At 50.1% G+C, this 26,155-nt stretch overlaps 1 protein-coding gene across 4 annotated transcripts; it reads left to right on the plus strand.

Moving 5' to 3' along the window:
• The first annotated feature begins 5,680 nt into the window (after positions 1 to 5,680).
• SGK2 (serum/glucocorticoid regulated kinase 2) lies at positions 5,681 to 25,709 on the plus strand. 4 transcript variants are annotated; one of them, XM_067708187.1, is made up of 15 exons: positions 5,681 to 5,795; positions 11,039 to 11,284; positions 12,392 to 12,451; positions 13,247 to 13,296; positions 13,803 to 13,860; positions 14,067 to 14,150; positions 15,048 to 15,179; positions 16,259 to 16,371; positions 16,667 to 16,703; positions 17,734 to 17,820; positions 19,179 to 19,274; positions 19,975 to 20,130; positions 21,938 to 22,027; positions 23,620 to 23,825; positions 25,617 to 25,709. In XM_067708187.1, the coding sequence occupies exons 3-14, from the start codon at positions 12,416 to 12,418 to the stop codon at positions 23,782 to 23,784; spliced, it is 1,104 nt and encodes a 367-aa protein (XP_067564288.1). In that variant the 5' UTR covers positions 5,681 to 5,795; positions 11,039 to 11,284; positions 12,392 to 12,415; the 3' UTR covers positions 23,785 to 23,825; positions 25,617 to 25,709. The 4 variants fall into 4 exon arrangements, with proteins under 4 accessions (XP_067564288.1, XP_067564289.1, XP_067564287.1 ...); XM_067708188.1 differs by lacking the exon at positions 5,681 to 5,795 and having other exon boundaries at positions 10,688 to 11,284; XM_067708185.1 differs by lacking the exons at positions 5,681 to 5,795; positions 11,039 to 11,284; positions 12,392 to 12,451 and adding an exon at positions 12,512 to 12,811.
• Positions 25,710 to 26,155: the final 446 nt, after the last annotated feature.

Here is a 26,155-nt window from a genome sequence, read left to right on the forward strand (position 1 = left end):
CGGAGCATGGGCTCTAGGCGTGCAGGCTCAGTAGTTGTGGCGCACGGGCTTAGTTCCTCCGCAGTATGTGGGATCTTCCCGGACCAGGGCTCAAACCCATGTCCCTTGCATCAGCCGGCACATTCTTAACCACAGCGCCACCACGGAAGCCCCAGCCAATTGATTTTTGATAAAGAGTGTCAGGTCCATTCAATAGGGATGAGAACAGGACAATAGGATTCCCACATGGGAAAAAAGTGAAGTTGGATGCCTACCTTACACTATATAAAAAATAGAGCTAAAACCATAAAACCCTTAGAAGAAAACAGAGGTAAATCTTTATGACCTTGGAATTGACAATGGATTCTAGATGTGACACCAAAAGTACAAGCAACAAAAGAAAAAAAATAGATAAGTTGAAATTCATCAAAATTAAAAACTTTGGGGACTTCCCTGGTGGCGCAGTGGTTAAGAATCTGCCTGCCAATGCGGGAGACAGGTTCGAGCCCTGGTCCGGGAAGATCCCACATGCTGCGGAGCAACTAAGCCCGTGTGCCACAACTACTGAGCCTGTGCTCCAGAGCCCACGAGCCACAATTACTGAAGACCACGTGCCTAGAACCCATGCTCCGCAACAAAAGAAGCCACCGCAATAAGCCCGCACACCGCAACGAAGACCCAACGCAGCCAAAAATAAATAAATTTATTTTTAAAAATTAAAAACTTTTGTCTATCAAAGGACATTATCAAAAAGGTGAGAAGAAAACCTGCAGGGAGAGAATAGGTGCAAATTTTATATCTGACAATAGTTTAATAACCAGAATATATAAAGAATTCCTAAAACTAAACAACAAAAAGACAAGCGACCCAAATAAAAAGTGGCAGAGGACTTGACTAGACATTTCTCCAAAGAAGATACATTGACACAAATGGCTAATAAACACATGGGAAGATGTTCAACATCATTAGTCATTGCAAAAATGCAAATCAAAACCACAATGAGAGGGCTTCCCTGGTGGCGCAGTGGTTGAGAGTCCACCTGCCAATGCAGGGGACGCGGGTTCATGTCCCGGTCCAGGAAGATCCCACATGCCGCGGAGCGGCTGGGCCTGTGAGCCATGGCCGCTGAGCCTGCGCGTCCGGAGCCTGTGCTCCACAACGGGAGAGGCCACAACAGGGAGAGGCCCGCGTACCGTGGGAAAAAAGGAAAAAAAAAAAAAACAAACACAATGAGATACCATGTCACATTCACTAGGATGCCTTAATCGAAAAAAAAAAAAAGAAAAATAATAATTGTTGGCAAGGATGTGGAGAAACTGCTGGTCGGAATGTAAAGTGGTGCAGCCACCATGAAAACTTTGGCTCTTCAAGGAGAAGTTTGGTTCCTCAAAAAGCTAAATATAGAATTACCATATTACCCAGCAATTTCATTCCTAAGTATATACACTTAAAAGATTTGAAAACGGATTATTTGTATGCCAGTGTTCATTGAAGCATTATTCACAATGGCCAAAAGGTAGAAGCAACCCAAGTGTCCACTGATAGATGAATAGGTAGACAAAATATAGATGAACAGGTAGACAAAAACTGGTATATCCATCCATACAATGGAATATTATTCAACCATAAAATGGGCTAAGCAACATGGATGAACATTTTGCTAAGTGATATAAGTCAGGTACAAAAGGACAAATATTGTATGTTTCCACTTATATGAAGTATCTAGAATAGGCAATAGAGACAGAAAGTAGATTAGAGGTTACCAGGGGCTGTGGTGAAGGGGGAATTGGGAGTTACTGCTTAATAGCTACAGAGTTTCTCTTTGGGGTGATGAAAAAGTTTTGGAAATAGATAATGATGGTGGTTGTACAACACTGTGAAACGACTTAATGGTACTGAATTGTCCACTTCATAATGGTTAAAATGGCAAATTTTATTTATGTAGATTTGGCCACAATTTTAAAGATTAAAAAAAAAAAGAAAGAGGACACAGAGAAAGAAAAATAAATACCATATGCTAACACATATATATGGAATCTAAAAAAAAACCAAAAAGGTTCTGAAGAACCTAGGGGTAGGACAGGAATAAAGACGCAGACATAGAGGGTGGACTTGAGGACACGGGGAGGGGGAAGGGTAAGCTGGGATGAAGTGAGAGAGTGGCATGGACTTATATATACTACCAAATGTAAAATAGATAGCTAGTGGGAAGCAGCTGCATAGCACAGGGAGATAAGCTTAGTGCTTTGTGACCACCTAGAGCGGTGGGATAGGGAGGGTGGGAGGGAGACGCAAGAGGGAGGAAATATGGGGATATAGGTATATGTATAGCTGATTCACTTTGTTATAAAGCAGAAACTAAGACACCATTGTAAAGCAATTATACACCAATAAAGATGTTAAAAAAAAAAAAAGAGGACAACATAGGATCCAGGAAATAGGACCTCCAACAAGGAGAGGGACAAAAAGGGGACTTCCCTGGCGGTCCCGTGGTTAAGACTCTGTGCTTCCACTGCAGCGGGCACAGGTTCGATCCCTGGTCAGGGAACTAAGATCCTGCACGCCACGCGGCATGGCCAAAAAAATTTAATTTAATTTAATTTTTTAAAAAAGGAGAGGGACAAAGGGAATTTCTAGAGTGATGGGAAAGGAAGGGCCAAGTTGTCAACTGAGCAGCTGCCCAGATGAGGACAGAAGGATGAAAGTCCCCAGGAAGGATGAGAAAAAAACAACCAAACAAACTGAAATCGATATATTATTGTATTAGGAGGCTATTTTCAACTCTATCAGAGAGTTTGAGAGAGAATTTATATACGTGTGTGTATGTATGCAGAGGTATATGTTCAATATTTCAAGCCATCGAATGAGGCAATTACTAATTAACTTTAGGAAAAGCAGAAGTGTGTATTTGGATGAGCGAGATCTAAATATTGTAAGAAGGAAGTGAGAGAGTGGCATGGACTTATATATACTACCAAATGTAAAATAGCTAGCTAGTGGGAAGCAGCCGCATAGCACAGGGAGATAAGCTTGGTGCTTTGTGACCACCTAGAGGGGTGGAATAAGGAGGGTGGGAGGGAGACGCAAGAGGGAGGAGATCTGGGGATATATGTAAATGTATAGCTGATTCACTGTGTTATAAAGCAGAAACTAACACAGCATTGTAAAGCAATTAGACTCCAATAAAGGTGTTAGAAAAAGAAAAAGAAAAAGAAGGAAGCCACTTGAGAATTTCTAAAAATGACAGATGGAGGAATCGCAGTATAATCATGCTATTTAGACACGTGGACGTGATTACCAAAGGAAGCAGCTAAAGTGCGTTCCTTGTCGATGAGGAATGAGACAAGGAACTGAAGTTTTTCATTATCCACCTCATAGTCCAGCTTGATTTTTAAAATTTGGTACATTTATCACTTTCTAAAACTCTTTTTTCCTAAGAGAAAACTGGGGGGCTCATCTCTGGCCTGTGTGTGAACGATGTTGGCCCAAGCGTCCTGCGCCCAGCCCACTTGGGTAACAGGCTTTTCAGTCCAATGCCTGTTATTCCCTCGGCCTATGGATGAATCTGCAGGTGTGAGAGGGTGTGTGCAAGTGTGGGGTATTGGTGGGAGTAGGGACAGGGGACCAGATAAAGCACAGAAAAGTGGGCTGAGGAATGTCAAGGTGGAGGGAATTTTCACGGAAGTGGGTTCCTATTGGTTCAGGCTCTCGTTTCCCCTTCTCATCCCTGAGAACAAACCTTTGACCTTCACACCCAAACTACAGAATCCAGCCAGCTGAGAGAGAAGAGACAGGGAGATTGGAAGGGGAAAGAAGAAGGAAGATGAAGATGGGAAGGGATTGCCTTACTGCAGTGGCATCAGGGTAGGGGTGGCCTTGGCTATTTTCTGCAGTATTTTGAGGGGAATGGGCAAGTTTAAGCACTGCCGATAGCCATGTCAGTTGGTACAGCTCGTTACAGTAATTTGGTAGATAGGTCAAAATTAACCCAGCACTCCCACTTGCAGGAGTTTATCAGACGGAAACGCTTGCCCAAGGTCACAGGATATTAACACAAAGATGTTCTCTGCGGCCCCGCTTAGAATTACTGTGATTTTGGTAACAGTTTGAATGTCCATCAGCAAAGGAAGAGTGAATAGGAAATAGGAATGGGAAATTAATCCCACAATATACAATGTGATACAGATGTTTTTTAAAATGTTGTATGTGTTGACATGGAAAGCTGTGTGTGAAGGGAAGAAAGTGAGTTGCTGAACAATAGGTATAGTACGGCCCATTTTTCTGGGGGGAAAATTGGTGCGATATGTAGATGAGGGCGCAGACAAAAGTCTGGAAGGAGAATCACCGTTTTGTTAACAGCAGTTACCCCTGGCGATGAGATGGAAGGTGGGTTGGAGGAGAAACTTTCACTGTTTATTTCAAAGTCTTCGGTATGTTGGAATTGTTCCCTACAGTTTATGCAACACCATTATGTGGGTTGTTTTTTTTTTTAACTGGCTTTGCGAGTGTGTGGGAGGAGGGATGTAGGGGAGGAGGAGCTTGGCAGAGCAGGCGCAGCTCTGTCCGGAAAGGGGCAGGACCCGGGGCTCTGCCCTGGTTTGCTTGGTGCCCTTGGCCAGCCACCACTTCTCTCGGGGCAGGAGCCAGACACCTGCCGCTGTGTGTTGGCGGAGGCTGGGAATGAGGTGTGCAGGGTTCCTCCAGAGCACGTTAGAGCAGCCAGTTTCTAAGGCACTAGAATGACTGGGAAATTGTTGACATTTTAATAAAAAGGCAGCGAAGGAGGCAGCATGGCAGTCAGACTCTTGAGTTGCCTGCTAAGAAGGGGGCACTGGGCAGAGGTTTTCTCACCTGTCCAGCAGGCCAGGCCCTACGCCTTCCCTGAGTTAGAACCCTTGGTCTGGGCAGCTTCAGATCAAGCAGGAGAAAGCCTGGGGTGAGCTGAGCCCTGGTGCCTGAGCCTCAGTTCTCCAAAAAGCCGAGCGGGGCATGGGTGTCAGCTCAGCCATGGTTCTCCTTCCAGGACGGTGCCCAGGCAGTGCAAGACCAGGTGAGCTCTGTGCCCTGGCTTTGGGTCAACACAAGAGAGTGCCAGAGGTATCAGGTGATGAGGCTGGCTCCGCGGAGGGAATGAGCTGCCCCTCTCTGGATGGATCCACGATTGGGCTAATCCCAGAGGCGGGTCGTCCCCATCAGGGAGAGCTGTGCAAGACAAGCCCTTTCCATGGTCAGTTCTCCAGGCTCTAAGAGAAAGGGAAAGTGACTCCGCTGATGGAATCAGGGAAGGCTATGTGGGAGAGTCAGCATCTGAGCTGGAATTGGAGGTGGGGGTCGGTGGAGGGGGGCGGAGGGAAGATTTCAGAGAGTGAAATGTGACAGTGTTAAAGGGACTTCAGAGCTCCTCCCTGTAAGGCAGAACACACACCGTCATCACCGATTCACATGAGGCTCAGGGAGCTGGAGTCGCTTGCCCAAGGTCACACAACTTAAGCTGTGCTGTACCTTTTTCAAAAGGGTCCCCAGGGCAGGGCCCCGTGGAGGAGCCAGTGGGAGCAGCCAGCGTCGTGATTCAGGTCCAGCGGTTAATTAGTAACTGGAAAGCCCTGCAGCCGGTTCCCAGCCAGCAGGTCTGGGAGGTTGAACTTCAGCTGGTTTGGGAGCCTGAGCGAGTGGGTGACAGGTCGCTCCTGACCAGGAAGGTTGTTCGGCAAGTCAGGGTTGGGTTTCAGGTCAGAGGGACCATGCAGAGAGGCCGGAAGGCAGAGCTGGGCACGGGACTGCTGCCCAGGACCTGAGCTGGGATACAGCCTTCTCAGGTGAGCGGTTCAGCCGTGAGCAGGGCACCTGCCTGCCGGCCTGTTGGTCTACCAAACTGGGGAACTAGTTACCTAGCTAATTTCCTTTCTAACTACCCTATGGACTTCTTTCCTTCCTAACACGCTCCTTGCTAACTCCCTTCCTTCATTTTTTCTATAATTTCCCTCCTCCCTTCCTTTTTCTTCTTCTTTTTTTTTTGGTGGGATCTTTAGTTCCCCGACCAGAGATCGAACCCACACCCCCTGCAGTGGAAGCGCGGAGTCTTAACCACTGGACCGCCGGGGAGGTCCCCCTCCATCCCTTCTTTGCTCCTTTCCTTCCTTCCCTCTCAACTAATTCTCTGCCTTCTCAGCTGCCTAATTTTCTTCCTTCCTAACTAACCCATTTCATCCTAACTTCCTTCCCACTAACTTCATTCCTTTCTTTTCTAAATTCCTAACTTCTTCCTGAAATTCCAGGCCATGGGCTTTGGAGTCAGACTGCCTGGGTTCAAAACCCAGTTATATCATTTACTACCTAGATGTCTCAGTCAAGTCACTTCGCCTCTCCATGCCTGTTTCCTCCTCTTTAAAACAGCAATGATGATAGTTCCTAACCCATGGCACTGCAGGAACAAAATAAGACCCAGTTGGTATGCACTGTCATTGGTATGTCATTGCTGGGCACTGGGCAGGCAGGCTTGTAAAGGAATAAATGACAGTAGAGTGAAGACAGTGTAATAACAGAAGTGGACCCAAGGAAGGGAGCTAGGGTTCATGGCACTGGGGGTGGTCTGGCGGGGCTTCTGGGGAAGGCGAGCGAGGACAGGTACAAAGGTTAGCTGAGCAGACCAGATTGGTCAGGGGAGTGTTCCAAGAAGAGGGAGCTGTGTGACACCACCCGCACTCCCACCGCATTCAGCAGGTCCAGGGAGATGGGGGCAGGTGAGTGTAGTGATGGGGCAGAGGGATGCAAGTCTAGGCTGGGGCAAGTTAGGGGGAGGAACAGGCTGGAGGGTTCACGGAGGAGCTTGGACTACCCCCCCGCCGGGAGTTTGCAGGGGTCTCTGCAGGTCTGAAGAGTCAGGGGAAAAGTATCGATGTTCATTCAGCCTCTGGCCAGAAAAATCAGAGGGCAGTGGTACCAGGAGAGAAAGATGCTGAGAGTTTGCTCAGGTGTAGGAGTCACAGTCAAGGTGATGGGAGAGTGTGTTTGGGGGCAGCAAGCATGTCAAAGCTCCCACCAGGACTTAGTACCTAAGTATTAAGTGAACAGCAACACTTTGAGAATTTTTACACAGTGGTACAAAGATAAAAAGGAACGTAACCCACTGTCACCTTGGGTCGTGTCCCTCCAGCCGTCTCTTTGATGGTTATTTGCATGTCTATACTTTCTTTACAAAGATGGTATTCCTGGTCACCTACCATTTGGAAACCTGCTTTTTGCCTTGACGTTGTATCACATGTATGTTCCCGTTTTGATTCACATAAGCTTGTATACCATTTTTTTAATAAATTTATTTATTTTATTTATTTATTTTTGGCTGCGTTGGGTCTTCGTTGCTGCGGGCTTTCTCTAGTTGTAGTGAGCGGGGGCGACTCTTCATTGCAGTGCGCAGGCTTCTCATTGCGGTGGCTTCTCTTGTTGCGGAGCACGGGCTCTAGGCGCACGGGCTTCAGTAATTGTGGCTTGCGGGCTCTAGAGTACAGGCTCAGTAGCTGTGGCGCACGGGTTTAGTTGCTCCACAGCATGTGGGATCTTCCCGGACCAGGGCTCGAACCTGTGTCCCCTGCATTGGCAGGAGTATTCTTAACCACTGTACCACCAGGGAAGCCCTCGTATACCATTTTTTAGCTGGGTAATTTTCCATTTTATGTATGTACTATAATTTATCTTATCAGTTCGTCCCTTGATTCATCAGTCAAATAGGTACTGAGCACCAGCCATATGCCAGGTTCTGATCTAGATGCTGGAGATTCAACAGTGAACAAGAAAAATCTTTGCACTTACAGAGCCGATGTTCTAGTTCAAGACAGAAAATAAACAATTAAAGAGTTGCAGGATAAGGTGTCAGAGAGTGAGGTCTTACACCGGATGGGGAACCGGTGGGACTTTTATTGCAGTGTGGCCAACCATCCTGGTTTGCCCAGGACTGTACTGGTTTAAGCACTGAAAGTCTCACATCCCAGGAAACCCCTAGGTCCAAGACAAACTGGGACAATCAGTTATGCACAATCAGAAAAGTCCTCTCTGAGAGGTGACATTTGAGCAGAGACTTCTGTGATGTTAGTGGAAGGCAGCCATGCAGACATCTGGGGGAAGAATTCTAAGCAGAGGGAAACGTAAGTGCAAGGGACAGGAGACTAGAGGGAGCTCTGTGTGTTTGAGGAACAGCAAAAAGGCCAGACAGGTCCTAGTGTAGTGAGAGGGAGGGCCTGGAGACCCAGGTGGAGATGGAGATGGGAGCCGGGTCACGTGGAATCTTGTTGACTGTGGAAAAGACTTTGGATCTGAATCCTAAGTGTGGTGGGAAGAACAATGGAGTTTTTGAGCAACAAAGTCACATGATCTGATTTCCAGTTTTAAAGGGTCACTCTGGCTTTGGTGAAGAAAGATTCTAGAGGCTCAAGATAGAAATAGGGACACAGGCATATATACAATGGAATATTACTCAGCCATAAAAAGGAACGATATAGTGTCATTTGCAGAGACGTGGATGGACCTAGAGAGTGTCATACAGAGTGAAGTAAGTCAGAAAGAGAAAAACAAACATTGTGTAATATCGCTTATATGCTGAATCTAGAAAAATAGTACAGATGAACTTATTGGCAAAGCAGAAATAGAATTACAGATGTAGAGAACAAACTTATGGATACCAAGGAGGGAAGAGAGGGGTGGGACGAATTGGGAGATTGGGATTGACATATATATACTACTATGTATAAAATAAATAAGTAATGAGAACCTACTGTTTGCTCAATGATCTGTGCTGACCTAAATGGGAAGGAAATCCAAAAAGGAGGGGATATATGTATACATATAACTGATTCACTTTGCTGTAGAGCAGAAACTAACCCAACATTGTAAAGCAACTCTACTCCAATAAAAATTAATTAATTAAAAAAAAAAAGAAATAGGGACACAGTAGGGATGCTAGGGCAATAATCCATGCAAGTGATGATGGTGGCTCAGGACAGGGTGGTTGCAGTAGTTTCTGGATATATTTTGAAGGTGGAGTCTAATGGGATTTCATGGTGGAATGGAGGAGGGATGAGGGTGCAGAGTTTCTAGAATGAATTCCGAGTTGGTGGCTTGAACTTTTGAGTAGGTGGTAGTACCATTACTGAGATGGATGTCAGAGGGAGGAGTAGTCTGGGGCAGAGTGGAAGGAATAAGGTTCAAGACTTTCCTTTTGGACATGTTAAGAGTGAAGCACCTCTAGGCATCTAACTAGTGAAGTGTCAGAGAAGCCAGAGTCAGGAGAGAAGCAGAACTAGAGAGATGAGTTTGGAAATCGTGGCGTTTAGTCGACACTTAAAACCATGAAACTGGTTGTGGTCAACTGGGGAACAAGTATAGATAGAGGCCGGGCCAGTGTTTCAGGGTAAAAAAGAGGGGAATCCAGTGGAAGATCTGAAGAAAGAGCAATCCACGAGGCAGGAGGGAAACCGGGAGATCCTAAAGCCAGCTGCGAAAAACAGGTTATGTCCTCAGAGACACTGACTTAGATGAGGACGAAGAATCCATCGCTGGCTCTGCCACAGGAGGTCATTGGTCCACTCTTCTGGAGGCATGTTGGGATGACAGCCTCTTTGGAATGGGTTCAAGAGAGAAAAGGAGGGGGAGTGGGGACCAAGTCCAGACAACTCTTTCAAGGACTTTAACTGAGAAGCGAACATAGCAGTGGGACAGTCTCTCAAGAGGGATGTAAGTTCCAGAGAGGGCGCTATTACAGCCGGCGGGTATTCTGAAGTGCCCTACTGTGGGACACTGAGGTTATTATTATTTTTATTATTGTTTTCCTGTTCTAAGCAGTGCTCCTAAATGAAGGCTGCATCAGTGTCTCATCATTGAAAAGAATTGTTCTGGGCATTTGTTTTGCCAACATGATATCCTGTCCATCTGTGTATTGGTTCAACATTTCTGTTCTTAAAAAATGGAGAGCTCTGATACTTTTCTTGGGTTTTCCTCGTATGACGCCCCCGCTTCAGAGCCCACAGACAACCCCCAAGGCCACTGGGCTTAGGTCCCTCCCTGACCAGCCCCCTCGGCCCCAGCTGCACAGATACCCACCCTGTGGTGAGCTACAGAGGTCTGGGTGTGGCATGTGGTAACCACATAGAAAGTTCCAGAAGGGCAGGAGCTTAGTCAGGCCCTGTCAACTCCTTCATTCCCCAGAACGCCCCATGTAACCTCCGCGAGAGAGAGGAAGGGACCCTGTGAGTACCTGATTATCGCACCAGGCAGCAAGGCCTTCATGCACCAGGGTGCCACCGGGACCCTGCTTCCTGGCTCTTACATAGCCAACCAGCCCTGCCCTGGAGACAGCGACCAGAGCCCCGGAGGGCCGGCAGGGAAAGGCCCAGAGGGCCAGGTGTTCAGCAAAGACCAAGGCCACGCTGACTGAACCAGACACCCGGGCTCTGAAACACCTGCAGGTTCTTGGGAGGCAAAGGGCTCTCGGCTGCCACGGTGAGGTCTCTGGAACCTCATCTTCAGCCCTAGATGGTCTGCACCAGGCCTTGGTAGGCCCTGGGGAACATGTCTCCTCACAGACAGGCCCCCTACACACACACACACGCACACACACACACATACAGCACACACACACAATTTACTGATATACACCAATATGAACACAGACACACAATGACGACTGTCACACACAGGTGTCACACAGACTCACACTTATACACATACACACAGCACGTTAACATATATAGAGGTACACACTGCCATGTCCACACACTACGCTACACAGAGACTCATTGAAGCACATCTCCACACAGTGAGAACAGAGAGTCACAGATGTACAGACACACGGACAAAATTATACAAATGTGGTCACACGGATGCACAAATACCCTGACATACAGGGACACACTGGTACACCAGACAGACAGACACACTGACACACATTTCTGCACGAAACACCTGCACACACACTCCTTGCCCCACACTCTCACACGCGTTCTAACAAGCCCCAGCGTCGCCCGGGCTCTCTGGCAGCTGTCGCTCACCGCCTTCCACCCACACCCCCCAGGGGGAGGCGATGTCCCCGAGGGAACAGAGGTCTTCCGTCCCTTCTTAAGCCCCGCTGGCTCCCGCGTGACATCAACAGCCCCCTTGCTGCGGCCGGGAGTTCCGAGCTGGGTGCCGGGGCCGGGCCGGCGCCAGGCACAGACACTTCGGCCCTTGTTGGGAGAACAGAGAGAGGCTCTCTTGTCCACTGACCATCCTCCGGCTCCAACCACTGGTTCTCCCCGCGGCCTCTCCTCAGGCTGTGCAGGTACGTGGGGCTGGGGAGGCCAGGGCCTGGCAGAGGGGCTGTCAGGGCCAGGCCAGGGGGGCGTGTGGGCTGTCTGCGGGAGCAGAGACACGGGGCACTGGCTGAAGCCAGGCCGCACTCCCTATCTGGGCAGTTCCGTGGCTCAGGGCTCCTCAGGGCTGGGCCATTCCCTCGCTTCCCCTGTGGTCCCTTTCTCAGCTCCCAAGAAGGCCAGGGGGTGATTGCTCCAGGGACCCCCTTATAAAGACGGGTGGTCTCTACTGCAACCCAGGTCCCACAGTAGGCCAAAGCTGTGGTCCTGGCATGCACAGTGCCCAGCAGCCTGCACGAGCAACTGGGTTCTCAGGTGAGGTCTCGGTTCTTGGCCTTGACCTTCCAAGCAGGGATAGGGCTCTGGGGTCCTGGGCACGCTGAGCCAGGGCCTGGACATACCGGCCTCCCCCACCCTGAAGGCTGGGGGCAGGGAAGACATATGCTCCTGGCCACATAGACCGTTGGTCACACTCTCCACTGTTTCATCTCAGATAGACATAGGTCAGTGGGTCTGTCCATGGCTCTGGCCCAAGGTCCCCAGGGCAGCTGCCCTTCCAGGGACATTAGGCGGAAGTCTCTGTGGCAGAGAGATAATAGTCAGCACAGAGCCCAGCCCGGGGCCGTCCACAGGGATCCAGGGGAGCCCAGCCTGCCCCTCACAAGCTGTGGGACCCTAGGCAAGTCCCTTTCTGGGCCTCAGACTTCCCACCAGTGACATGGGGGGAAGGGTTCAGACTTCATGCTCTGCAAGTCTCCTTCCAGCCTTGGCCACCCCCGATATCCAGAGTTGCCCTGGCTCACAGGGATCTTGCTGCCCTGGCCATCCTCAACCCTTGAAAGGACCCAGCCTAGGAGGGGCCACCGCTGACCATCCTCTCTCTCCCTCCTGAGATGTTTGATGGGAGAGGCTGGGTCCAGGGGATATCATTTCTTGTCCCACGCAGGGGTTGCTGACCTCGGGCAGGTGTCTGGGTTGGGGAAGGGTGGAGAGGGCAGTGGTGCCTAAGGCCCCAGACAGGTGACACTAATTCCCCAACATCAGCTCTCTCATCCTGCTTCTCCTTGTGTCCCCAGAGCCCACCTGATCACTGTTACAAGATGGACTCCTGCCCTGCTGGGACCCGCAGTCTGCAGGTGAGTGGGTCTTGGTTCCCCCACCCACCACCAGGGGGCTCACTTCCTCCCAAGGCTGAGGAAAGCCCTGGAAGTCCCAGTCAGCCGCGTGGGCGGTCCCAGGACTGGGGGTGCCCGCAGGGGTCACTGTGAGCCCACAGAACTGGGACGTTTACAGGGTAAAGAGAGAAGAGACTTGGGCAAGGGCTTCAAGAAGTAAATGGGGTGGGAAATCATGGGATTGGCCCTGAGGACACCTGCGTTCTCATGCCAGTGGGGCATCCTGGAAGTCCTTGGATGGCTCTTTTCTGGGCTTCAGTTTCCTCACACTCATATTTGGTACAACGGCCAGCAGCCTCCCAAGGCTGTTGTGTGAAGCAGGTGAGATGGTGGGTGGGTTGGCAGGTGGACGGAAAGAAGGAAGGAAGGGAGGGAGGGAGGGAGGGAAGGAGGGGGGAGGGGGAGGGAGGGAGGGAGGAGGGAGGGGGAGGGAGGGGAGGGAGGGGAAGGGAGGGGGAAGGAGGGGAAGGGAGGGGGAGGGAGGGAGGCAGGGAAGGAGGGAGGAGGGAGGGGGGATGGGGGAGGGAGAGAGGAGGGAGGGAGGGAGGAAGGAGGGAGGAGGGAGGGAGGGACGGAGGAGGGAGGGAGGGAGGGACGAGGGAGGGAGGGAGGGAGGAAGGCAGGGAGGGAGGGAGGGAGGGAAGAAGCCTAATAGAGATACTGGAAAAGGAGCAGGACTTGGACCAGGGGAAAGAGAGGGAGCCAAGGACTAGGGACCCTCTGATTTTAATCACTTCTTTCTTTAAATGTTTCTAGCCCTCAAGGGCCAATGGGAATATCAACCTGGGGCCTTCGGCCAACCCAAAGTGAGTTCTCATCTCTCATATAACTTTCCTCCCTGGCTCCCCTCATACCTGGCTCCCCCCTCCCCTTGGGAATATAATCCAATTCTCTGGCCCAGCGTCAAGATCCTCTGCCATCTGGGCCTAGGACCGGCGCCTAGCTTCATGTCCCACTAATTCCCCAGCCTCTGCCCATGCTGAGCCCTGTGGCTGAAGTATCCCCCCAAAGTCTGCATTACTAGCAGCTCCCCACCCTCCAGGCCCTTCTCAGTCTTCGGAGGTCAGATTCCTTTGCCTTTTATGCTGTTGCGTCTGGTTTTCTCCCGGCCTTGTCTGTTTTTACATGATTGTGAGATCCCCAGGGGCAGGGGCCAGCCTTATAAGACCCTCCTGGCTGGGAGAACGTGGCGTTCTTAGAAAGCTCCCTGCCTTCTCCAGCTTCAAAGTTAAAAAGAAGCTCTGATTTGAACTAAAGCATCGAGTTTCCCAAGCTTGCAAATGCTGACCCTTGTTCCTCCCTCGTCCCCCAGTGCCCGGCCCACTGACTTCGACTTCCTCAAAGTCATCGGCAAAGGAAACTACGGGAAGGTGAGTGACCCGTGAGCTTGGAAGGCCTGGGTCTCCCCTTCTCTGGCCTCTTCTGCCGCCTGCTGTTACCTGCACATGCAGAGAGGGAGCTTACAACCTGCAGAATCATGGGCGCAGGGCAGGGGCTGGAGGCCTGCACTGCCATCGAGAAATACAAAGCCTGGAGGAGTAGTCACCACGGGTTCTGCATTTGTCTTTCTGCTCAGGTCCTACTGGCCAAGCACAAGTCCGACGGGATGTTCTACGCAGTGAAGGTGCTACAGAAAAAGTCCATCTTAAAGAAGAAAGAGGTACCAGGGCTTGGGCCCAGGCATCTCCTCTCCTGCTTCTTGACGACCCCCCGCCCCCAGCCTCAGGTGGCTTCCAAAGATGCGTCGCAACTCTGGGCGCAGAGGTGGCCCAGCAGGGGGGCCAGGTGGTGCCTGGGATGCTGACCCTTCTCCAGGAAGGCAGGCTAACCGCCTTACCCCAAGGGCCTGCAGGTGACCCGGCCCGGTTCTCTGCTTTCCCCTAAAGATTCAGGGCTCCATGGTGGACCAGTCCTCTGCTCTGTCAGGTGCCGGCCTCCCCATCTGTGCAACGTGGGGGTCACACTTCAGGCTCTCCAAAGGCGCTTCAAGCTACAGCCAACGGGGAGTTCTAGATACTTTGGCTGACTTGAATCTCTTAACACCAACTCCATGAGAAGGACAGAGCGGGCCCTGAGAGAGAACTGGATGTCAAGTTGGAGGACTCAGGAGAGGGAATTAATGTTAACAAGGACATCGAAGGGAAGGTGTCCTTCAGAAAGCTGAAGGAGGTGGCCTTGCAGCTGGCCTTGAAGCTAGGATTTTGATGGTCTGAAAACGGCATCCAGGCAGGGGGACAGCAACCAAGGCTGAATGTGGATAACGCTCAGCTGCTCCCTCTGCAGGATTGTCCTTGGGACTCATTTATGCGGTATTAACATAGCTTTGCTTACCGTCCCGGGGAGGGGGCGGGGCATTTGGATCCAGGGCTGGAGGTGCACCCACGTGGACTGGTCAGGGATGAGGTAGACCGCAGAGTCCTGGATACTAAGCAAGGAGCCTGGGCTTGGCTCTGAGGGCAGTGAGGAGTCACGGTGGGTGTTTGAGCAGGGGCACGAGAAGGTCCTGGGTGAGGTGGCCGTGTAGGCGGTGACACGGCCCGTCTGTGTGACTCTGCAGCAGAGCCACATCATGGCGGAGCGCAGCGTGCTCCTGAAGAACGTGTGCCACCCCTTCCTCGTGGGCCTGCGCTACTCCTTCCAGACGCCGGAGAAGCTCTACTTTGTGCTGGACTATGTCAACGGGGGAGAGGTGGGTATAGGTCCACCTGGCGCCTTCCCTGCCCAGCCCTCAGCAGGAGTTTTCCATCCCACATGCTTATGGTGCCCCAGGTTCTGGAACAATCTCCCCTCATCCTTACAACAGACCCATTCTGCAGCTAAAAAAAACCGAGGCTCGGGCAGGTAACTCACTTGCTCAAGGCCACTCAGCCTGTACCCGGCAGAGCCAGGATTTGAAGGCAGGTCTATCGAACTCCCAGCCATCATCATGACTTGACTTCCAAGCAGAGCTGCCCACAATCCCTTCAGTGGACCTGGGAAAGGTCAATGTTAGAGGAGCTCTGTGGTCAGTATTTCTAATGCCCCCATCTTACACCAAAGAACACTGCATGGGAGTGACCAGTCCCTGTGGGAATGATCTGAGGCCACCTGGTGCCCCAGAAGCACAGCTGGGATAAGCTGGGCTCCCTCTTCTGCCTCTCTGATCAAGATGACAAGATGGCCCTTCTCAGTGACCCCAGATTTAACCTGTGTGACCTCATGCTCCTTAGCCTGGTGCCAAGAGGGAAGTTTTTGTCCTGCATCCCTAAATTCCCCGGTGGAGATAAAGGGCTTTCTTTGCCAGCCAAATAGACCAAAGCAACTGGCCCGGGAGCAGATCTAACCTAGGCTCAGTCTAACCATCATAATCATTTTATCACTGGGTTGGAGGAAAAGTACATCTTTGACGCACCCGGGTTCACATCACAGCTCTGCCGATTACAGTACGTGACCTTGGGCAAGTCACCTGACAGCTCTGACTCTTCCAGTTTCCTTTTCTGTGAAACTGGCCTCCTACTTGATACCTGGAAGGTAGTCAGGAAGATTAAAGGAGATTAGAGACATGAGAGGGTCTGGCTGGAGCCTGAAACTCAGTAGGTGGTCCACCCCTGCTAATTCATCTTTCCTGCCGACACTTTGCCCGCTCTGTGGGGCAGGGACCGGCATGCCCTTCCTTGTATGAGGACATTGCAGCTTAGAGAGTGGGTCACTTGGCCAGCTGCCCCCCACCCCACTCTCGAGGAGCTGGAGCCCCCCAGGAACCCGCTCACCTGTCTCCTCCCCCTCCAGCTCTTCTTCCACCTGCAGCGGGAGCGCCGGTTCCTGGAGCCCCGGGCCCGGTTTTACGCCGCCGAGGTGGCCAGCGCCATTGGCTACCTGCACTCCCTCAACATCATTTACAGGTGAGGCCTGCCTGTGCCTCAGAGCTAGGCCTGGCCCTTCTGCCCCAACAGCCAGGCGTCGTATGAACCCCCAGACCCTGCTGAAATCCTGGCGAACCTGGTCCTCTGTCTGAGGAGGAGGGCCCGCCAGCGAGTGGGGGCCCCCTCCTTCCTGAGATTGAGTGCCCATCCTCCTCGGGCTCTCCCTGTGCATCTCTGCATCTCCATGAAGATTCCTCTTGCAGGACCCCGGTCCCCAGCTCATGTCACTAAGCAGCTGTGACATCACAGCGCCCTTTTCTCTCGTTTTCTGCAGGGACCTGAAACCAGAGAACATTCTTTTGGACGGCCAGGTTGGTGGGTATGTGTGCGCACGTGTGTGCTGTGTGCCCATGAGTGTGTGTGCACACATTGTGCATGCGTGCATGTGGCTAGGGACGCATTCAAGTATGTGTGTGCATGTGTGCCTATGCCTGTATACACACATATATGTACACGCATATGCGTTATGTGTACACGTGGCTACGTATCCATGTGCGTGTACGTGTATATGGGGTGGGGGGCAGGGGTGGAGTCATGTGGAGGCTCGAGGATTTTGTAGTCCTTCCGTGGCACAGACTGTGTTCCCTGGAAATAGACTCTGAGATGGGCCACTGGGTGCAGAAGCTGCCTGGGGGACACTCTCAAGAGATCCACGTTTAAGGGGCTGAGGAGGCAGGACTGGGAAGAGGAAGCAGCTCGCCTGCCTTGTGGTTGCAAGTGAGGCCTCCTCAGCTGATCGTACAGGGGTGGGGTGGGCCTGAGCTGGGATGACTCTTTGAACTGTTCCAGACTGAGGCAAGGAGGCTGGGCATCTGTGCCCCCACACTGACCAGTCATTGGATGGGGATTGCCCCTTGAGTGGGGGCATGACTTTGGATGAGGGCAATGGCCCAGCATGGGGGGATGCGTGGGACAGCTCCTAAAGAGGGGATCTGGACAGAGCCCCACAGCATCCACTCACTGCTCTACCAACCACCCTCTCGCTCAGCTGCCACAAGGCATGCTTTCTGGGTCCCCAGCCCTCTGTTAAGGGGGCTGCTGCCACTAGGCCCCTCCAGCGAGAACATTCTGGAACTGCTGCTGTTGTAGGTTGTCGATCTGAGTTTGTGATGAGCTGGGGGTAGACAGTGCAATGCCATCTCCCCACCTGGCCCCTGTGCTGCTCTTAGCATCCAGGTTAGAAGCACTGAGTCTCTGAGTGGAGCCGCCAGCTCGTGCCTTTGCCAGGGACATCAGACCCCACAGCTGCTGCCCCAGATGTGGCATCTGGGCTTTGGGGATAAACCTGGGTATACCTTTGGCTCAGACCACCCTCCCACCCCTGCCCTCCCTCCTCTATAGGGACACGTGGTGCTGACGGATTTTGGCCTCTGCAAGGAAGGTGTAGAGCCTGAGGAGACCACGTCCACGTTTTGTGGCACCCCAGAGGTAAGCTAAACCTCCTGGGAGGCGCAAGGCTGGGAGTGGATTAGGCCACAGCTCCTGATTAGGGCCACCAGCTTATATCAGAGGGACTCACTTCTTCCACCCAAGCACTTCCCCGAGCCGGCTGTACACTCAGCCTTGGTTCCCTCCTCCGTGTCATGGGGGCACCAGCTCTAGGGGCTGCTGGGACCCGGCTGGTGAAACCCTGCAGTAGTGCTGTCCGATAGAAATAGGAACAGAAATGCAAACCATATATGCAATTTAAGATTTTCCAGCAAGCACATTTAAAAAGAAAAAAGAAAGAGGAGAAATCAATTTTAGTAATATATTTTATTTAACCCAACACAGGCAAAGTAGTATCATGTCAACATACAATCCACATAAAATTGTTGAAATACTTTATTCTTTGTTTTCCTAACTAAGTCTTTGATCTGGTATGCCTTTTATACTTATGGTCCCTCTCAGCTCAGCTCAGCCACATTTCAAATGCTCGGCAGTCATGCGTGGCTAGTGGCTACTGTATTGGACAGCACTTCCCTACAGGGTGAAGTCCACGTGCCACAGGAGGCCCTGGCCTGACAGTTAAGATCAAGGTTTGCAAGGGGGAAGACACTGGTCTACCTCCTTCTTCCAGCCACCAAGATCCTGGAGGGTTAAAATTTGCGAGTTTCAGCAGTAATTCACATACATCTCTCTGTCCTGCCAAGGCCTCCCTGCAGCTTTGGGGTTAAAAACCTTTCCTTAAACTCCTTGGACCTTGGGTCCAAAGGGTTTCCCAGCTGCTTGGACAGATGTCTGGATTGGGGGTGGGGAACTGAGGCTGCAGGGCTGGCAAGTCCTCCCGAACTGGCATGGGACAGGAACTTAGCTTTTGTTTTTCTCCATGTGTGCCATGACCACCCGTCTTTATAAGGGGGTCCCTGGAGCAATCACCCCCTGGCCTTCTTGGGAGCTGAGAAAGGGACCACAGGGGAAGCGAGGGAATGGCCCAGCCCTGAGTTTAAAAATAAATATATGTCAGTTGTCAGATGCACCCCTATACTAGGGTTATGGCTTGGTAAGTTGATCATAGCCAGGCTTGCAGCCCCTTTTACCCCTTTGGTTGGTACTTTTGTGTGATGCACAACACATACAACTGTACAGGGCAGTCCTGCCTGATCTCCTCTATGTCCCTAGCACACTGGCAAAGAGCCCCACGCAAATCAGGTCTTTGACAAATGGATGCTGAATAAACATAGGCACAGACAAGTAAATATCACAGCAGGATCAACCCCTGTTTAGCTTTTCCTCCAAGTGCCTTGCTTACAAATGGGGAGACGGAGGCTGAGTGTCTTTCAGATACATGTATTTCCCCTCAACAGTACCTGGCTCCAGAAGTGCTTCGTAAAGAGCCTTATGATCGGGCAGTGGATTGGTGGTCCTTGGGGGCTGTTCTCTACGAGATGCTGCACGGCCTGGTGAGTGGGGTATAGCGGACTCTGGAAGAGATGGGGGTGGATCTGTCCCTTGTGTGGCCTCCTCAGGCTCCTTGAGGAACTGAATGAGCCATCACTCCTCTCCAAGCTGAAAAAAGATGATGCCAAAGTGAACACAAGGATTAGATATATTTTTTCAATAAAGTCAGTTCCGCACTTTACAGTATACCGTCTCACGTTACTCCTGTGGTGCCTCATGACAAGGAAACTGAGACCCAGAAAGGTCACAGTGCTGGCAGGTTGTGGAACCAGCCCCTGGACCCAATCCTAGGCTGCCTGCTCTTCTCATCTGAAAAATTACAACCTGTCTCAAAGGATGGTTGTGAGGCTGGGATGAAATGATGACAGGAAACTGTTAACTTTGCAAAGTGCAAAGTCGTTGCACAAGCTGGATTAAGAGACATGGGATAGAGGAGGCACCTGGGGGGTCCACAAGCCTCACACTGGTGGGGAGAGACTTCTCGGCCTTCCCAACAGCCTGTGCACTGTGCTGGATGCCCTTAGGTCTCTGTCTCTCTCCCATCTGCCACGTGAGCCATCGCAGAGACACAGGTCTGGCTGAATCCTTCCAGCTGCCCACTTTGCTCCAAGTGTCCCTGAGAACTGTGCCCACTTTAGCATGGATGGTCCTCCCGTCTCTCTCTCTCTCTCTCTCTCTCTCTCTCTCTCTCTCTCTCACCAGCCGCCCTTCTACAGCCAAGATTTGTCCCAGATGTATGAGAACATTCTGAACCAGCCGCTACGGATCCCTGGGGGCCGGACAGTGGCCGCCTGCGACCTCCTGCAAGCCCTGCTTCACAAGGACCAGAGGCAGCGGCTGGGCTCCCAAACAGACTTTGTAAGTGACCTGCTAGCGGAGCACTGGCCCCTCGTGGGGCTCTCAGCTTCCTGCAGAGGCAACCCAGAAGCAGTGACATGCATCCAGCTATTTTCTAAACCCAGGCACTGCTAATTCACGCATTTGGAGAGTCACAGCTGCCTACTTATTTCCTTCATTCTAACGCCTTTATTCAACCAGTATTTATGCAGCACCTCCTGTGTGCCAGGCATTGAGCTAAACGCTAGGGGTTCGTTAGACTGGGTCTCTGCCCTTATTAAGTTTAGGAGGGGAAGGCAGACAGACGAACACAAATTATTACAGTGTGACAGTACGCTGAGAGGCCAGACGGGAATTCAGGCAGGGCTTTACTGGGACTTGTGCTATACAGCACGAGGGGGCAAAAGAAAAGTAACAGGTGCCCTTGCTTGCTCTCTGAGGGGGGTGGACTCATTCCTTAAATGGGGTGAGAGTAGGGGCAGATCTGTGGGTTGGGCAGGAGGGGTGGCTTAGGTTGTCTGCCCACCCCCTTGGTGGTGGTGTGTGCAGGGCTCATGCCCGGTATCCTGCTTTTGCTCCCAGCGCCTCAGAAGCGACAGTTGGTTTTTGGCCTTTTTGTATCTTATGGTTCATAATTTGTCCCAGCTGTGCATGCGCCCTAGAAGCTTGCTCTTCTAGCGTAGAAGTTGAGATGCATGGATTGTGAGACAGACTACGTGGGTTCCGATCCCTCCTCTACCAATTACTAGGTGCAGGACCCTGGGCACATGGCTAGCCTCTCTCTGTGCACCTGTTTCCCCATCTGTAATAACAGCACCCAGCTCATAGCTCTTATGAAGATTAAATAATATATACAAACACCTAGGCCAGCGCCCAGCACGTAGTGCTTTTACAAACTGCCCTATGTGCCAGATACTGTGAAGTGTAACAGCATTTAGGGCATTTGCCTGCCCATCCCTGGACAGCTTAAAGAACAGGGCTTTCATGAAGACAGGTCCCCTCCTTCCCAGAGGAAATTTGCATCTTAAAAAATATGTATGATTTTTAAAATAAGATACATTCCCATAGATCAAAACCCAAAGGATATTCAGAAAAAGTCCCTCCAGCCACTGAGTTTTTTAAATTTGGGGGCAATGAGTGTTACCAGTTTCTTGGGTGTTCGTCTGGAAATAGTTTTGATCTGGCTTTGTAGCAACCCCCCGGGGGGGTTTGCTATGGAGCCAGAGAATCATTCTTTGAGAAACACAGGTAGAGAGAGGGTCCTGCTGGAACAGGTGGACGTTCGTGCCAGCACTGGTTTGGATTAGGAGAGAAGTGGTGAATCACGCCCAGGGCTGAATCCTAAATTCCGGATCTTTGGGAAACTGCCGCTTTTCTTGGGGCTTTATTTCCCAAATCTTCCATAGTGAGTCGATTTGCTCTATTTCTCTGGTTAGAATTCTGGAAGAGTCAGGATGCACTGAAGCAGAATGGGGGACAGGGGGTCCCCAAGATCCCCTGGGGCCCCCAAGAGCAGGTCCTGCTGTCTTGTTCACTGACATACCTCTACAGCCTAGTATGGTACAGAGTAGGTGCTCACTAAATAGCTGTGGAATAAACAACTGCTATGAGGAGAAGGCTGGAGTTCGAGATAATGGCGAAGGGGGGAAGTCTAACTGCAGACACTCCTTTGTCCCAGGAAACCAGCCAGAACGGCAAGTTACCTTCCTGGTAAAGAGTTTAGGGCTTGACAACCGGTTGCCAATAGAGTTGGAGCTCCGAGGCATGTGAGGTGGGGTGGGAACGCCAATGGAAAGGGCTACTTCTGATCAGCACCTTCTTCCTGCAGCTTGAGATAAAGAACCACGTATTCTTCAGCCCCATAAACTGGGACGACTTGTACCACAAGAGGCTGACTCCACCCTTCAACCCTAATGTGGTAAGAGGTCTTCACATTCTAGATTCTGGATTCCCAGGGCTGATGGAAGCTTGGAGGGTATCTGGGGAGGGTATCTGAGCCCGCTGTCTTTCTACAGATGGGAGAACCAAGGGTCCAAGAGGCTCAGTGATTTGTCCAAGGCCACCCCATAAGTTAGAGGCAGAATTGGGTCTAGAGCCCAGAAGTCCTGGCCGCCAGCTCAGCTCTGTGTGAGGAGCCAGGCTGCACTTCTTTACTTTCAGCACCAATAACCCTCATCGCAGAGCTCTTTACAGTTTTTAAACCGCTGTGTCACGGAGCTCCCCCAGACAGAGCCAAGCCCTGTAAAGATTTTCTCTCTGTGTAGCTTTTTTCCTTATAATAACAATGGCATGTATTCTTTCTAGAAAGTGTGTAAAACAGATGTTTAAAGCATCAAGGAGAAAAAGCTTATTATCTCACTACCCAAGAGAAAGCACCACTGGCATGTTTCCTTCAAGTCTTTTCTATGTTTTTTACATAGGTCACACTTCATATATATAAATATCATCTCTCCCCTCTTTCTTTTTGCTAAAAACTAAGTCATTATTTCCCTAAGTCATATAAGACATTATAAGTATGATTTTAAGTGGCTGTATAATATTTCAGCCCTATGTTGGCAACATAACTTATTCTACCACGTTCCTAATGGTGAACTTTAGGTTATTACCATTTTTTCTTTATCATAACGGACTGATGAATAGCTTTAAGTGCATATCTATGCCCAAGTTGTGATTATTTCCTTAAGATGGATTCCAATTGGGGAATTACCAAGTCAAAGAATGTGAATGTATTTTTACTTATTTATTTATTATTGAGATATAGTTGACTTACAGTATTACATTAGTTTCAGGTGTACAACATAGTAATTTGATATTTTTATACATTATACTCCATACGAAGTTATTATAAAGTATTACTATATTCCCTGTTCTGTCCATTATATCCTTGTAACTTATTTTATACCTAGTAGTTTGTACCTCTTAATCCCCTTCACCTATTTTGCCCTTCCTCCCACCCCTCTCCCCTCTGGGAAACACTAGTTTGTTCTCTGTACTGTATCTGTTGTGAACTTTTTTTTTTTTTTTTTGCGCGGTACGCGGGCCACTCTCACTGTTGTGAGAGGCTCCGGACACGCAGGCTCAGCCGCCATGGCTCACGGGCCCAGCCGCTCCGCGGCATGTGGGATCTTCCCGGACCAGGGCACGAACCCGTGTCCCCTGCATCGGCAGGCGGACTCTCAACCACTGCACCACCAGGGAAGCCCTGTTGTGCACAGTTTTTATGTCCTTGATTCATACTGCATTTATGTCACAATCTACTTCCTACCAGCAGCGTCTGGAGGGTTGGTGTGGAGCAGGTAGGGTGCTGGGGTGGGGGATGGAGGAATTGATAGATTGTTATTGGACCTCATGGAGTACAATGACCAATGTAAATGCATAAATAAGTGACAATTAAGTAAGGATGCCCGTGGGGCACTCAGAGGGGAGCATTAACATCTCTCTCATGGCTGTGGGCTCCTTTGACAGCTCTGACCCCAGTGTTCCCTTCTTATCATTGGCTTATATTCACAGGCAGGACCTGCTGACTTGAAACACTTTGACCCAGAGTTCACCCAAGAAGCTGTGTCAAAGTCCATTGGCTGCACTCCCGACACTATGGCCAGCAGTTCTGGGGCCTCAAGTGCCTTCCTGGGATTTTCCTATGCACCAGAGGATGATGCCGTCTTAGATTGCTAGAAGAGAAGCACCTGTGAAACCACTGAAGCCAGCTTGTATCTGTAAGAATTACATTCAGCTGCTAGTCACAGTGACCCAGAGTAACGATGGCTTAAATAAGACTTTTTTTCCCAGCCAATAAAAGAAGGGTGATGTTAGGTGGTCCAGGGCTGGTATGACAGGTTATCAGAGGCTTTCTGTATTTCTGCTCTGCCGTCCTTGGCAAGTGGCTTCTACTATTAGGATTATTATATTATCGTAAGGTGGTGCTGGAGCTCTAACCACTGCTTCTGTGTCCTGGGCAGGGAAAAAGGAGGAAACGGCAAAAGGGCACCTTTATAGAGCTTCCCCAGAAGCCCCACCCAATGACTTCTGCTTGCATCTCAGTAGCCGTCCACCCTACCTGTAATGGAGGTTGGGATATATGTCTGATTAACTGGGCACATTACTCCCCACAATAACACAGGGGTCCAACACTAAGAGAGAAGGGGGAAATGTTGGGTAGGCAACCAGCACCTCTTTACCAGAGGGTCTCTTGGTGTTTGGAGTTTGATCTCAATGTGTAAAATGACGGAGATGTAACAAGCCTATAGGGTATCACCCAACACCCTCTTATTTTTCTATGTCGATGATGTCTTTCTTTGGGTGGATGGATTGCACATTTGTTAGGTTTGTCTCCCTGGCATCTGAACCTCTTGCTATATTCAGGGAATCTCCTGTTTTATGAGCCATAATGAGAGGCAATAACTACCTCCACTTACAGTAGGTGAAAATACTAGATACTAACTTTCCCAGCCCACTCTGCGGCTCGGGCCAGGCATGTGGCCTCAGGATGCACCTGTGCCAGATTTTTGACTCAAGGAAGGAACTGGGAGCTCTCTTTCATGTGGTAGCTGCGGTAACAACACCCACAAAACTGAGCTCCTGGTGTAGAAGTGGCAACGATATAGCAATTGGTACTTATTGGCAGCATCAGTTTCCTCATCAGATCAGCGCTGCAGCATCATTCCTGTCATTCCTGGGAATCCTTGAGTCTTATTCTCTAGTTTTCCCAATGATTTTGAGAGATTCTGATCCTGTTAACCACTCCTTCTTTGCTTAACTGGTCAAAGTCAGCTTGAGAACATTTGCCTATGCTGAACCAGTTTCTGTGCTAGAGTTTTTCAAGTCTCAGTTTTCATCAAAACAACCCCAAGGGAGCAACTATCCCCTTTTTACCAATGAAGAAACAGAGAGAAGTTGTACCCTGCCTGGAGGTCACATAGCTAACAAGGGCCAGAGCTGGGACTTGGAGCCATATAAGCTGACTCTGGGGCTCTCACAGGTAACCTTTGTGCTGGTCTGCCTCTCACTCTGTTAGATCCAAGCAGAATGACTTTCAAAATCTCTAAGGAGAGCCAAGCCGGGTTATGGGAAACGGGGTCTCGAAGAGGAGGCATTCAACTGGATGCTCATCGTCTGAGCCTGGCTGCCAAGTTCATGCTGTGCTCTACCTCACACACCTCTGTATGTTTGGCAGGTCTAGGACCATAGGGAGCCCAGGCTGGGGCTGGTACAGTCCTGGGGATTAGCCATTTCTAAAAGCAATACTGATTGGACGGAAGGTGAGCATATAACACCCCATGAGTCCAGGACACCCTGCACTTATCTGATGGATCATGCTGCCTTATTTCAGTGCAACAAAAGTCTTTTTCACAAGCTTGTGGTTCATCACCTACGTCATGGTGGTCTCATTAGCTTTCTGATTTGTGAACAAGAGAAGAACTTTCTTACCATCAGTGTGTGCTGGTGATTTTACTGCCTTTTCCTCTTAACTCAGTCCCACTCTTTGCCTTACATTTTTGTTTATCCAGCCCCCTGCCCTAGGAATTATGGGGGATGAAGCTGGAAGACCATGGAAAACACACCAATGACACTGACACTGACCTACTGGGGATCAAAGCTGATATGTGCTGTGAATTCTGAGCGAAACACTATGATTTCCATCTTAATAGCGTCTGCTAATAGACAAATGTGAACTGTGATGAGGGCGAAGCCAAAATCCCAACTTCCCAAAGCAAAAAGCAACAGAGCGTAGTTGTCAGAAATGTGATAGTATTGTCAAAGTATACAACCTTCTATGGGTTGTGAAACACGTAATGGTTCTATCTGCTCTAAGACTGTAACATCACAAAATTTTCACCAGGATAGAAAATAAAAATGATAAATTATGAATCTTGAATTGATCTGTTCAATATCAGAACAGATATGTTCACACCTCGGTTTCCTGAGCACATTCTGAGCTTCATGTGCATTATCTACAATCCTCACAATAAGCCAGCATTTAGAAATTATTAACCTGACTTTACAGGTAAGAAACTTTCACTCAGAGATAGTAAGCAACTTGCCCAAG

This window comes from Pseudorca crassidens, chromosome 15 (genome assembly GCF_039906515.1).
Source record: "Pseudorca crassidens isolate mPseCra1 chromosome 15, mPseCra1.hap1, whole genome shotgun sequence".
Classification (NCBI taxonomy): Eukaryota; Metazoa; Chordata; class Mammalia; order Artiodactyla; family Delphinidae; genus Pseudorca; species Pseudorca crassidens.

Coding starts and splice junctions, on each gene's coding strand:
- SGK2 (XM_067708186.1), top strand. CDS start 12,698: ATGCCAGTGGGGCATCCTGGAAGTCCTTGGATGGCTCTTTTCTGGGCT. Junction 16,372..16,666: donor TCCCTCAACATCATTTACAG/GTGAGGCCTGCC, acceptor CGTTTTCTGCAG/GGACCTGAAACCAGAGAACA. Junction 17,821..19,178: donor CGTTTTGTGGCACCCCAGAG/GTAAGCTAAACC, acceptor TCCCCTCAACAG/TACCTGGCTCCAGAAGTGCT.